The sequence below is a fragment of the Paroedura picta genome, chromosome 14 (assembly GCF_049243985.1).
Source record: "Paroedura picta isolate Pp20150507F chromosome 14, Ppicta_v3.0, whole genome shotgun sequence".
Classification (NCBI taxonomy): Eukaryota; Metazoa; Chordata; class Lepidosauria; order Squamata; family Gekkonidae; genus Paroedura; species Paroedura picta.
Window position 1 is genome coordinate 241,406 of NC_135382.1, and position 13,510 is coordinate 254,915.

At 45.6% G+C, this 13,510-nt stretch overlaps 1 protein-coding gene across 5 annotated transcripts in view; it reads left to right on the top strand.

Annotated features, from left to right (window-relative positions):
* ELP2 (elongator acetyltransferase complex subunit 2) overlaps nt 1-13,510 on the top strand; it is a 111,148-nt gene that overhangs the window by 27,200 nt on the left and 70,438 nt on the right. For 4 of the 5 annotated variants that reach the window (XM_077309702.1, XM_077309700.1, XM_077309703.1 and 1 more), the window contains 4 exons: nt 2,186-2,284; nt 2,944-3,044; nt 7,049-7,180; nt 12,507-12,656. In XM_077309702.1, the coding sequence (XP_077165817.1) occupies nt 2,186-2,284; nt 2,944-3,044; nt 7,049-7,180; nt 12,507-12,656 (482 nt within the window). The remainder of the gene's footprint in view (nt 1-2,185; nt 2,285-2,943; nt 3,045-7,048; nt 7,181-12,506; nt 12,657-13,510) is intronic. The other variant, XM_077309701.1, reaches the window with a different exon arrangement.

Consider the following 13,510-nt stretch of genomic DNA (forward strand, 5'->3'; position numbering starts at 1 on the left):
TAGTGTCATCTCACACACTGCCGCTGCTATGTCATATGCTGGAGGGGGACCTGCCAGCCCCATGTTCTCCCCTGCAGCATTCTGCGCAGAGTGGGAGTGTCAGCCGGGCACTGCTGTGTGCTGGAACCTGGCGAACTGGCCTTCTGCAACCCCTCCGCATAACATGGCAGTGCAGGTGGGTCTTTGGGGCTCTTGTCTTGCAGAATCCTTGAAGAAATTTGGAGAAGCTGTATGGCCTTTACAGCTGGGACAAAAGTAATGCTTGACAGTGGCTGAGTCGCAGTGTAGGGATCTAGAAGGATATACAGGCCTGGTCAATAATGGTAGTTTTTCCTTCAGCTGTTGCTTAGCTTTTGGGAGCTACTTCTGGGTCATCTTTGTTTTCCCTCTGATGGCTCCCTTGGAGGAGGAAGGCTGATCAGCTGGGGAACTAAGAAGCAGGAGGATTATCTGACTCCCTGCTGCAGTGGAGGGATTCCACCCATTCCACAGGCCTAGGACGCCCCCTCTCTGGACGTCCCCAAAGATAGATTGGGAGCCCAAATATTTGGCCAGTCATTCTGGACTGGACTTTGAAAAGAAGTTTCCTGCTCTTAAGGGTCTTTATCACTTCCTTTATGTCAGGGACAGAATGCCAAAGGAACGGGGGGAAGGGTTCTCCTGGGGATCCCATGAATCATGGAAATGAGCTCGCTGAACTCATAAGGAAACTCAGACTGGAGAAGGTGATTTTGATCCCTGTGATTCCTTATTGGGCGTTCTCCAGCTTAATGGTGCTGTCAGCGAGGCTTTTGGGATAGCACAACTCTGTATCTCCGGGGTCCAACTGACATGGGTAGAAAACACTATCAAGTTTCTTAGTGCTTCCTTAGCAATCACTCTTAAGATGCTTAAGGGGAGCCCCTCTGATGTTCCCGCACAAGATTTGCCAGCTCTTGCCACGCAGTCCTGCGTGGGCTTCCCGGCCACCACTTGAGCCTTTATGAGAAGTTCCTTAGCACAGTCAGCATGGCTTTTATTAGAAATGGAGATGCGTTCCTTCTGGTCTTCATGAACAGTTCAGTATCCTGCCTAGATGGGAGACTGCTCCTGAACATCCCAGCCCTTGAACAGTGGTCCCAGGCCTGACCACCTAGCATTCCTGGTTGAAAGGATCCGAAGACAGACTTTTTCCAAAGGGCCAGATAGTAGATGATTTGGAAGCCTGTGACCCTGGAGAGCCATTGGCAGGGAGGTTAGACAGTGCTGATGGCCTGTCTTGCTTCTCTTTAGGGACAATGGGACATTGGCCTTATCCTTCTACTCCCACCCTGCCTTGCTTTGGCCAGTTGCCTTGCGTGTTAGAATGACCTCTTGCACTATGCTCCTGCTGTGCCTCTTTTGAATTATTGAACATTGCTCCCGAATCAGAAGTAGAACCGGAGACAATCCTCTGATTCAACATTTTATAAAGAAACAACATTCAGAGAGCAGCTTTAAGGTTGTTGCCTTAAAGGTACTGAAAAGGAAAAAAAACATGACCATTGGGACTGTTCATGTTTACTCCTCCAGGGAGAAAGCGATTTTGTTTTTAGACTTTGCACTCTATAACCGCGTGGTCTTAACCATTCATGGGAACTGAATGCCTTTATTTAATTCTTTGCTTGGATTATTCATATTGTTCCAGTTGAATTTAGAATGATCTGACTTATTGTAAGTATCCCTTCAAATGGGGTGTCATGGTAATTATATGCTGAGCTCAATGCCTATTGATGAAGTAGTAACTATCTAGAGGACAGATGCACTATAAACTGCAGTACCTCAATCTGATTGCTCAGTAAGAATTGGCAATATACAAAATTATGTTATTTTAATTAATCTCCACTCATTTCCCTCCATTCTTTGACTAGAGCAAGGCAAGCTAAAATAGCCACGTTGAGCTTGGTTCCTTCTTAGAGCTGTCTCATTTATTCTTGGAAATTGTAACTTGGGACTTATATTTTTTTATTGTTTACTATCTTATTTCTCATTTTTAATTTTGCTGCTGATGAAATACAATTGAAACAAGGACATCAACTTCCAACTTTGTTTAGAGGAAACACAATAAAGAGACTTTATTTTCACCCTTTCTTCATTGTGCTCCTAAGACATAGTTGGCCACATGATTCATTGATTCTTTTGTGTCCCTTTTTGCTGCCATTGGCAGGAATACAGTCCCCAAATTCCCTCAGAACAAACACGCCGGAGTCCCAGGCACTGGAAGAAAACTGGAGGAAAACAGGCAGCAGTCACAGGAGGTTCATAGGCAGGTAGCCATTGTTGAAGACCATGTTAGACCAGGCTAATTATACCTTCTGACCCCATGCCCCCCAGGGACCGGATTTGAGGTGTGAAGCTTTCCCCCCACACTACATTCTCTTGATCTGTTGCAGTGTGAAACCAGGAAACAGTTTGTCTGGGTAACATACAGGTGTTGAGGAATGAGTGGGATTATTACGCATTCCACTGCAGTACATACTATAAGGGGTTTGCCCTGCAAAGAGCCTCTGAAATACAGAGGGCTGGGGAAAGCCAGATGCAGCAGGGAGGGAGGGAGGGAGGGGCGCCTCCCAGGAGTACAACTCAAGGCCAGGAGAAAACAACCACATTGATAAGAGGCGGGCATGGCACATGGCATGGGGACACTTCCCCTTTTCTTGCCCTTGTTTATTTGGCCAGTTGATTAGGGCTTGCCCACATAAGTGTTTTGAGCGTGTGTCAGAGAATCTTCCCACCTACAAATCCTACAGGAGGAATTGAAGGTGCTGTAGCTGCCGCCAGGAAATGTCTTCCTTCCTCTCTGTAGTGCTGACAGTATCCGATCATTCGTCTCCCAATTCCTCTTAGAAGCGACTTGACTGGTTAGTAGGCAATAAAAAGGTCCGGGTTTTTTCTAGTGGGGTAATTTTCCTCCTTGTCCTGTAGATGGAAGGAGGGAACAGCCAATGAGATTGCTTTCAGCGTCGATGGACAAGACCATCATCCTGTGGGCTCCAGAAGAGGAATCTGGTGTGTGGCTAGAACAGGTCGGTGTCGTTCTTTACATTCTCTCCCTGTCCCCATTTGGCTTTTTAAAAGACGTTTTAGGAGTTGAAGTACATACGCATAGTGATCCTGAAGTCAAACCCAAACCCGAAAGAATGAAGGTGAAAAGATTCCACAGAAGACAGAAAAATGAGGAACTGGGCCGTGAAGGAGCACGTGGTCCACCTCTGGGCTGAAACTGAACCTTGCAAGAAACGTTTCTGTGTATGTTGTGCCTCCTTTCCTTGGAGTAGAAGGGCTCTGATGTTACTGCTGATTCCCATGACTGTTGAAGGAGCTGCCCCAGGGGCCATCGTGGCACCCACTGCCAACTTTCTCTCCCGGTGCTCTCCCAGTGTTTTTAGAAAGTGGTTGTAGCCAGATGGGGCTACTGCTCCGCAGGGCTTCTTTTTTTTATTTTATAATTTTATTGTTTATTATTATATAAAGCATTTACAGAGAAATTGTGAAGAAAAAGCGACCAGCTGATATGGTTTGCCATCTCTTTTAACATAGATATTTAGTTCCCATCACATATTATTCCTAATCTAGAAGTTTTTACCATTTTTCTTAGCCAAGTGATTGTTAATACATATGAGAGTATGATCTGTTATAAGAATACGTTCTGTTATTATCTTAAATGATATTAGGTCAGTCTCCTTCATAAATTGGCCCTGACCCAAGAATTACTACTGCCGTCTTGTTAATGCCTATGAAATATGGTTTGTCATCCTCTTTTAGCATACATATTGACATACATATTCAATTCCCATCGCATATTAATCCTGATCTAGGAGTTATTACCATCTTTCTTAACAAAGTAGTTGTTGATACATAGGAGGGTATAATCTATTATAAGGATATATTCTATTATTGTCTTAGATAATATAAAGTCAGTTCCCTTCATATATTGGACCTGTCCTAAAAGTTACTGCTGCTATTTTTCCCACAGGAAGCCAGGAGAATACTCCATTGTTCAGCTCATCTTTCAGGTGGTCGCAGAAAATGAAATTGTGTTTTTTTCCATAGTAGAGTGTTTCTGATTGTCCTTCTGTCAGGGCCAAAGAAATCTCTTACTTGATTCTTGCTTGTAGTCGCCTTTGAGGAGGCTCCGAATCCTTTGTCAATCTGGATCTCTTCCTCTGGTCGCACAGGAATATCTCCTGATAGCTTCCTAGTTGCTGTCGCTTTTGAATAGACTTTATTTTGCTGATCCAAATCATTTCCTGCTCTGAATAGACTTCCAGGTTTTCGGTACTTTCCTTCCTTGAATCTGTTTTCCCAGGTTCTTCAAAGGTACTTTGGGTTTTTACATCTCTTGCACTCTCTCCCTCCAGTTGATTAACTTCCAGACATTGAAGTTTCACTTGATTTATTGTCAGCTGAGCTACGTCATCAGCTGGTCTCTCCGGACCATGGGCTCCATCCAAAAGCTCCCCCTTAGTCCCACGAATTTCCTTTTCCAGCTTATTGACTGCTTTCAGTATCTTTGAGTTTCCTTTGCATAACAAATGGAAAAGTTGTGCCTTAGTTAATTCTTCCATAGTTCTAGGCAGTCACAAACTATAAACAGAAAGTCTCGTGAGGTCTCGCGGGAGCACGAGCGATCCCAAATTATCAGTTTGTCGATCTCCGTATCAAGTCAAATTCCCCCACTGAACTTTCACCAATAAATCTTCAAAGCACTCTCTTTGTTTGGTTAATGGGTATAATTAGCTGGGAGTCTCTCACTCGGCGAAAGAAGGAATTCGCTTGTGAATTGGTTGAGGGGGGGGGGGGAGGGAAGAGCTTGTGGGAGAAGAGAGAGAAAAGCCAGAAAGCTTTCAATTCTTACTGTTGCAGATTCCAGCTTCTGTCAGCTTCTGCTCCTGTCGATCTGGTAAATGATGGTCTGGGAAGAATGTAAGGTCAGCTGGTCGTTTCAAGCTTGTAAAGTTGTTTGCGACAAAGACGCCATCGTGACCTTGAGCACAGGCCGCTATTAATCCGGGGAGTTCGGTCCTCCTATCTCCCCACGGATCTGTAGGACCCTCAGGATGCCGTTCCCGGTTCCTGGGGCGACCGGTGAGCAGATTTGCGTATCTGCTCAGGTCAGCCAGGTGCAGAAGCTCCTGACCCTCGGCATGGCTTAAGAGCTGAACAGAAGTCCAGCTTTTTTATGGCGCCATCTTCAGTCGTCTCAGCTCCGCAGGGCTTCTGATTTATACTGGGAATCTGATTGGCTGTGCAGATTAGAATAATATCGTTTTGACATAAACAGTCTCCCTAGGGTTTGTATTATTCTCTCCTCTTTTTCATTGCATTTTTAAAAACTACTTGTCTCTTGCCCTTGGACTTCCTATGTGCACTTATTGACCTCCCATAGTGGCCATTTTGTTCTGGGGCCCACCACCTGTCAGAACTCCCAGGCTCAAAAAGAATGGGGACCCCTGAGCTGCCAGATGCCTCCCACATAGGGAAATCACAGAATCATAGAGAAGAAAGGGGCCATACAGGCCACGTAGCCCTACCCCCCTTATCAGAAGCTGTTTGCTTTTTTACATGAAGGTTGTATGTAGCTATACATAGTAGCTGTTGTTTGTCTTTCAGATCCTTTTTTTAAAAAAGCAGCTAAAATAGTGGTTGTTGCCCTAGATATAATTCTGGTAGTTGGCAAAGTGTGGTTTAAAATTCAGGAATTTACCTTTATGGGTGCAGGCTTCTCTAGCCCAGTTTCCACCCCCCCTTCTTGTGTTGGCTGTGGTTTTGCAAAACCATGATTTCCCCATAATCCATAGATGGTAATCAAGTTTGCAAGCCTGTACTTGGGTTTGGGTGAGCTGTGTTCGCTTCTAGTGCAAAACCCCGTTTTTGAAGAATGGGTGCCAGGCTCTTGGGAACACTTTTCCTTCCCCCGGCAGGCAGGATCTTCTTTAGGGGCCTTCTGTTGTGCAATGGAACCTTTTTTAAAAAACAAACAAACCCTGAATGTGGTCTTAGATTTCCTCTCCAAAGTTTGAATGGCTGCTGCCATCTGTTTTTAATTGCTGTTTTCATGGATTCAGTTCTGCAAAGTAGAGATACTGGAGTCCCTTTAGAAACACCTTTGTTTGGACACGGTGCTAAACCACAGCTAGGGTTTAGTTATTTTGCATAGGATTTATGCCTTTAACTATTGAGTCGGCGCAAGTAGACCCAGGACTGACTTAATGCACACCTACGCCAAGCCAAGCTACTAGCGCCCTTCTTGGCACCAGAACACCTAGCCACAGTGATCCATGCGATGGTCACCTCCAGACTGGACTTCTGCAACTCGCTCTACGCAGGCCTGCCCTTAGCCTTGATCCGGAAAATGCAATTGGTCCAGAACGCAGCGGCCAGGATTCTCACCAATACACCGTGGAGATCTCACATCTGGCCCGTACTTCAACAGCTCAACTGGCTTCCAATTGAATTCTGGATCAGGCTTAAGGTTTTGGTTCTTACCTTCAAGGCCATACGTGGTCCGGGCCCAGTGTACCTAAGAGACCGTCTCTCCGCCTATACCCCCAAAAGAGCATTACGCTCTGCCACCGCCAACTGGCTGCAGATCCCTGGCCCCAAAGAAGTACGTTGGTCTTCAACAAGGGCCAGAACTTTTTCTGTCCTGGCCCCCACCTGGTGGAACGAGCTCCCTGAAGAGATCAGGGCCCTGCCTGAACCCCCACAATTCCACAGGGCCCGCAAAAGGGAGCTCCTCTACCAGGTATTTGCCTGAGACCATCAACAGGTCCCCCCTCAGACATCCCTCCATGGCCTGAACCAGTCTGGCCTCTCGGGGGCCTTGGCTGGGTTCCATTCCTGTTGTATTGTTTATGATCACTGAAATTGTGTTATTGGATTGTTATTGTTGTTGTTGTATTTGTTATCTACTAATTCGTTCCATGTATCCCCCATGTTATATGTAAACCACTCTGAGCCTTATGGAAGGGCGGCATAGAAATCAAATAAATAAATAAAATAAATAAATATCTTCTTTTTCAACCAGGTCCGAGTTGGAGAAGTGGGCGGAAATACGCTGGGTTTTTTGGACTGTTGCTTCAGCCCAGATGGCACAATGGTTCTCGCTCAAGCTTTCCATGGAGCACTACATCTTTGGAAACGGACGTCTGTAAACAAGGCAAGGCTGCTTATTGGGCAGAATAGTGTTTGATGTGATAAATGTCTTCCTAACCTAAGGATTGCCTCTTCTAAGGATCGCAATATCATGAGCTCAATCATGAGCAGCATCAGTGACTTTTCTGACGCTTCAATCTTTCTCCTTTTGATTAGATTCTTGGTAGCAAATAAAATTTGATATAGTGGATGGTCAAGGTAAGCCTCTTGAGCTACAGTGAACAAAAGAACATCTGAAGAGTCCATATACTGAATTGCTCCGTCTAACAATTCAGTATCGTCTTGTTCAACTGTAGTGGCTTTCCAATATCTCATAGTTCTTCCTGGACAGGCTCATCAAGCCAACAGATCATTATCCCTCCTTTCTCATCAATGTAGGAACAAATAATGCTGCCAAACAGAGCATGGAACATATTAAGACATACTTTGTGGATCTGGGGAAAAAGGTAAAGGACCTGGGAGAACAGGTTGCGTTTTCTTCAGTCCTTCCTATAAGTGGCCGTGGCTTAGGAAGAGGAAGAAAAATCATGCAAATAAATGACTGGCTACATCACTGGTGTAGTCGGGAAAGGTTTGGATTTCTGGATCATGGTCTCCGATGTCAATATGAGGGGCTACTATCAGGAGTCCCTGAAGCAGTCGGTGTGAGCTTAAATGGACTCCGGGCTACGGTAGAGGACAGGAAGGCCTGGAGGATCATTGTCCATGGGGTTGCGATGGGTCGGATATGACTTCGCACATAACAATAACAGCAACAACAACAACTATCAGGAGACGGTGTGCACCTCACAAGGGAGAGAAAAAGTATTTTTGGGAGAACCCTTGCACACCTGGTGAAGAGGGCTTTAACCTAGATCCAAAGGGGGAGCAAAATGTAATTTCAGAACTTGGTGTGATGGCAAGATCTGAAGATGAAGTTCTCAAATCTACAGGGAATGTTACGTAAGCAGGGAACTACTAGCTTACAAGGAAGTTCAAAAACCAAAAGAATGAGGAACACAAAGGATGGATTACTATGTCTCTACACCAATGCACTGAGTATGGGAAACAAGCAGGAGGAACTAGTAGTCATAATAGAGGAAGGTGAATATGACCTAATAGGAATCACAGACCTGGTACTCACAGGATCCTGAAGGGGACTTGTCATTGGTCACCTCCTCCCATACTGGTGGATTAGGACCAACTCCCCTACCGCGAATACCCTCTCATGAGCCTGTAGGTCATAATAGGTTTTTTGATACCTTTGGGCAGCCACTAAGTTGTTACGAGCTTCAGCTCGCACAGATTCTAGGTGGTCTCTCAATTCTTGTACATAAGCTCCAGTCTCTTCACAGAATCATAGAGTTGGAAGGGGCCATACAGGCTATCTAGTCCAACCCCCTGCTCAATGCAGGATCAGCCCAAAGAATCCTAAAGCATCCAAGAAAAGTGTGTAATCAACCTTTGCTTGAAGACTGCCAGTGAGGGGGAGCTCACCACCTCCTTAGGCAGCCTATTCCACTACTGAACTACTCTGACAGTGAAAAATTTTTTCCTGATGTGTAGCCTATATCGTTGTACTTGAAGTTTAAACCCATTACTGCGTGTCCTTTCCTCTGCAGCCAACGGAAACAGCATCCTGCCCTCCTCCAAGTGACAACCATTCAAATACTTAAAGAGGGCTGTCATGTCCCCTCTCAGCCTCCTTTTCTCCGGGTTGAAAATTCCCAAGTCCCTCAACCTATCTTCATAGGGCTTGGTCCCTTGGCCCCAGATCATCCTCATCACTCTCCTCTGTACCCTTTCAATTTTATCTACGTCCTTCTTGAAGTGAGGCCTCCAGAACTGCACACAGTACTCCAGGTGTGGTCTGACCGGTGCCGTATACAATGGGACTATGACATCTTTTGATTTTGATGTGATGCCCCTGTTGATACAGCCCAAAATGGCATTTGCCCTTTTTACCGCTGCATCACACTACCTGCTCATGTTTAGTTTACAATCCACAAGTACCCCAAGGTCTCGTTCACACACAGTGTTACCTAGAAGCATATCTCTATCTTCTGGAGTATTTGCCAGTCCTCCCAATTTGGTGTCATCTGCAAACTTAATTAGTCCCTCCACTCCCTCATCTAGATCATTAATAAATATGTTAAAAAGTACCGGACCGAGCACCGAGTCCTGGGGTACCCCGCTACTCACCTCCTTCCAGTCTGATGAAACATCATTGACATAGGTTGGTCTGACAGGACCTGTTGGAGACAAATCCATGCTTATATGTTATATGTGACTTGTTGATGTTATTTTATTGTGTTTTAACTGTTTATGTTGTAAACCGCCCTGAGACCTATTTGGAGAAGGGCGGTCTAAAAATTAAATAATAATAATAATAATAATTCCTTGGATCACCAAATTGTCCTCCAGATGTTTGCAGATCGCTCCCTTTAATATCTGCTCCATTATCGTCCCCAAAACAGAGGTCAGACTCACTGGTCTGGAGATTCCTGGATCATCCTTCCTCCCATTTTTGAAGATTTGGAATAACATTTGCTCTCTTCCAGTCCTCCGGGACATCTCCAGTCCTTAAAGAGGTCCCGAAGATCATGGACAAGGGTTCTGCAAGTTCTCCGGAAAGTTTTTTGAGCACTCTCTGGTGTATTTCATCTGGCCCAGGGGATTTGAACTCATCCAGTGCAGTTAAATGCCTCTCAACAACCTCTCTGTCCATGTCAACCTGCCACCCAGACACTATCCCTTGGCTACTGCCATCTCTAGATGTGCCTAAACCCTTTGACCTGTGGGGAAAAACAGATGTAAAATAGGCGCTGAGCCTTTCTGCTTTCTCTGCATCCTCCATTAGAGTTTGTCCATCTGCACCCAACAGTGGGCCTATTGCCTCCTTTACTTTACGTTTGCTCCTTACATAACTGATAAACCTTTTCTTGTTACAATGGGCTTCCCTGGCCAATCTTAGCTCACTCTCAGCTTTGGCCTTTCTCATGATTGATCTACAGTCTGTCCTGAGCCTGAGCCTTCGGGGAGGGCGGTATATAAATCTAAATAAATAAATAAATAAATAAATAAATAAATACAGTGCCTAGTAACCTGTAGGTACTCTTCTTTAGAGCTCTGTCCTTCCCTCCATTTTTTGAACATTTCCCTTTTCTTTCTTAATTCTTCTTGAAGTTCTCCAAATAGGCTTCTTAGAACTTCTGCAGTCTTTTCATCTTTCTGGGATAGTCATGGAATCACAGAAACTTGATGGGATTATACTCACAATTGTAATACTAAAATTGAAGGGTACAATCTATTCAGAAGGGACAGACAAGAAAAGAAGGGGGGAGGTGTAGCAATATATGTTAAGAATCTTTATACTTGTGAAGAAATACAGGTACCAGAGCATGAAAGTTCAGTGGAGTGTATTTGGGTAAACATTAAAGTAGTAGGAAATAAGAGTGGTATTATTGTGGGGGTCTGCTATAGACCACCAAGCCAGTCAGAGGACTTGAATGAGATACTGCTAGACCAAATTACACAATTTTCAAAAAAGGGGGAAACAGTGGTGACTTCAATTACCCAGATATCTGTTGGAAGACCAACTCTGTTAAAATGCAAACTCCGTTAAATTCTTAACTTGTCTTGCCGACAGCTTCATTTCCCAGAAAGTAGAGAGAGGAACCAGGGGCTCTGCTATTTTAGACTTGATTCTCATCAATAGGGAAGAATTGGTAGATGAGGTGGAAGTAGTGAGCACATGTGGAAGCAGTGACCATGTGCTTTGGAATTTTCAATTGTGGGAAAGAGAAAACCTTTAGGTAGTCGTACGTATAGACTGCAGGAAAGCTGATTTTCACAGACTAAAAATATGTTGCATAGAGACCCATGGTCAGAAAGACTTAAAGAGATGGGAGTCCAAGAGGGCTGGGAGTTTCTTAAAAGCGAAATACTGAAGACTCAACCACAAACAATTCCCTTGAGAAGAAAAGATGGAAGGAGCTAAGGAAGCCAAGTTGGCTCCATAAGCAGTTGTCAAATGATTTGAGGAATAAAAAAGAGGCATTCAGGAAATGGAAGGAAGGCCGTATTACCAAGGATGAGTATAAACAAATAACCAATAATTGCAGGGGGAGTGTTAGAAAAACAAAAGCTCAATATGGGCTTAGGCTAGGAAGAAATGCTAAACATAACAAAAAAAAGCTTCTTTAGTTATATTTCAGGTAAGAAAAAGAATATGGACACCATAGGACCACTGCGAGGACAAGAAAGTGTTCAGTTTTGGACACCCTAGTTGAAGCAGAATTGTTCTCTCTTGCCCCAGAGGGACTGACTAGAAGAAATGGGATGAAATTAATTCAAAAGAAATTCCATCTAAACATCCGGAAGAAGTTCCTGACAGTTAGAGCGGTTTCTCAGTGGAACAGGCTTCCTCAGGAGGTGGTGGGTTCTCCATCTTTGGAAATTTTTAAACAGAGGCTAGATAGCCATCTGACGGAGAGGCTGATTCTGTGAAGGCAAAGGGGTGGCAGGTTACAGCAGATGAGCGATTGGGATGTGAGTGTCCTGCATAGGGTTGGACTAGATGACCCTTGAGGTTCTTTCCCACTCTATTATTCTATGATTCTATGACTCTATGACAGTAGGATTGAGTTTCAGGCAACTCTGCTTGAGTCATCTCACCATTCTTACCAGGCATCGGGCAAAGGACTTTAGGGCGAATCTGGGTGGCCACCCATGAGGAGGAAGAGCTAGGCTTGACCGTATGTGACCCCCCCCCCCAATCCAGGTTGCACAGGGTGCTTACCTGGCAAAGTCAGGGGCTTGGAACATGCCCTTTCCCAGGGGAGGGTGCAAAGAGACCGGGAACGTTTAAAGGGACTTGTGTGGGATCCGCAAGCGGCAAGCACTTCCGTCTACCGTGTCTGGCTGTCCCTCGCAGCCCCCCCTCCCAAACGTCTTGAGTGGAGCTTTGGAAGCCAAGGCCAGACCTGTTCCTTTGATCCAGCCAACGTGTTTCCTTGTTGATGTAAAATTGAGGTGGGAGAAGGGAGAAATACACACAAGCAGGCAAAAGGTATTTACTCATCCAAAGTTAAGTATTGGCTGCACTGGGGCAGTTAGAAAGAGAATCAGATCTCTCACTGCAATCAGTAGGAGTTTAAGTTCTGGGCCTTTGTTCTCCCATCTTTCCACTGGTTCTGTTCTGGACCATGTATTGGCTTCTGCTACATGTATGCCACCTGAATTCACCTGCTTCCCTCTATTGACGATGTGCCTCCTTTGCAGTGGGAGTGCCCCTCTGTCTGCTGCGTCCCTCTTAACAGCCCAGAATATTGGCTCTTTTGTGTTAACAGCAAGAGTGGACTTCAGAAGTGGTGATTACAGGGCATTTCAACAGTGTGCAAGATGTGTCCTGGGACCCAGAGGGAGAGTTTATCATTACTGTTGGTGCTGATCAAACAACGAGGATCTTTGCTCCCTGGAAAAGAGAGAATCAACCAGAGGTATTTTGTTGTTGATGCTGATGATGTTGCAAGCTTGGTAAATAGTGTGTAGCAATTGATTCTCCCCCTGGACCGGAGGACATCTGCAAGGATGGGTTTTCCCTTCGTCTTCTCAGGGAGGCGGGGGTTAATTAGATGATCCTCCCTCACTTGCTGTCCTGCATTGAGCGTCTCATTCCCCAGTCTTTCCCCTGCCTCAAGATAGGGAGACAGCGTAGGCAGAGATCTCTGCTACTTTCGTTTCTCCAGATCCTTTTCTCTCAACTCTTCTAGCCTTCTTTCTTTCCTCCCACCCCACCCCACCCCTCCCTTCTCCCCTCACCTCCAGCTTCATTGTTTGTTAGAGGGGAGGTTAGTGAGAGCAGCAGGCGTAGGCTCGCTAGTGGCTTTTTGGTGGGCAAAGAGCTGCGGTGGCCATTTTGTGAGAGCCTGATTTGTCGCAGCTAAGCTTCTTTCGTCCCGAGACTTCCTGGGACAATGGAGACTTCCTCTCAGTAGACAAGCTCCCGGCCCTCTTAGGGGCCTTGGAAAGAGAGGCAATGGGCCCGGTGAGCACCACCCCACCCGGGGCCACTCTGGCCGAGGTGAAGGAAGCCCCCCAAAGTCAGGTGGCCCAAAGACACGAGCCTCGGGGGAGGGCAGCTCTTCTCCCTCCAGGGCTTCTTACAAACGGCCGGACCAGGCCAGGCCAGACTGGATGATTCCAGCAGAGCTCCTGAGCACGGTGCAGCTGCAGCAGCAGATCCTGCTGTGGCTCCAAAAGACACCGTGGGCCACCATCCAAGGGTTCACGTGAGTCAGGTTGCTAAAAATCCCTTCAGTGATGAAATGTTATCATCTTTTCTAAAACCATG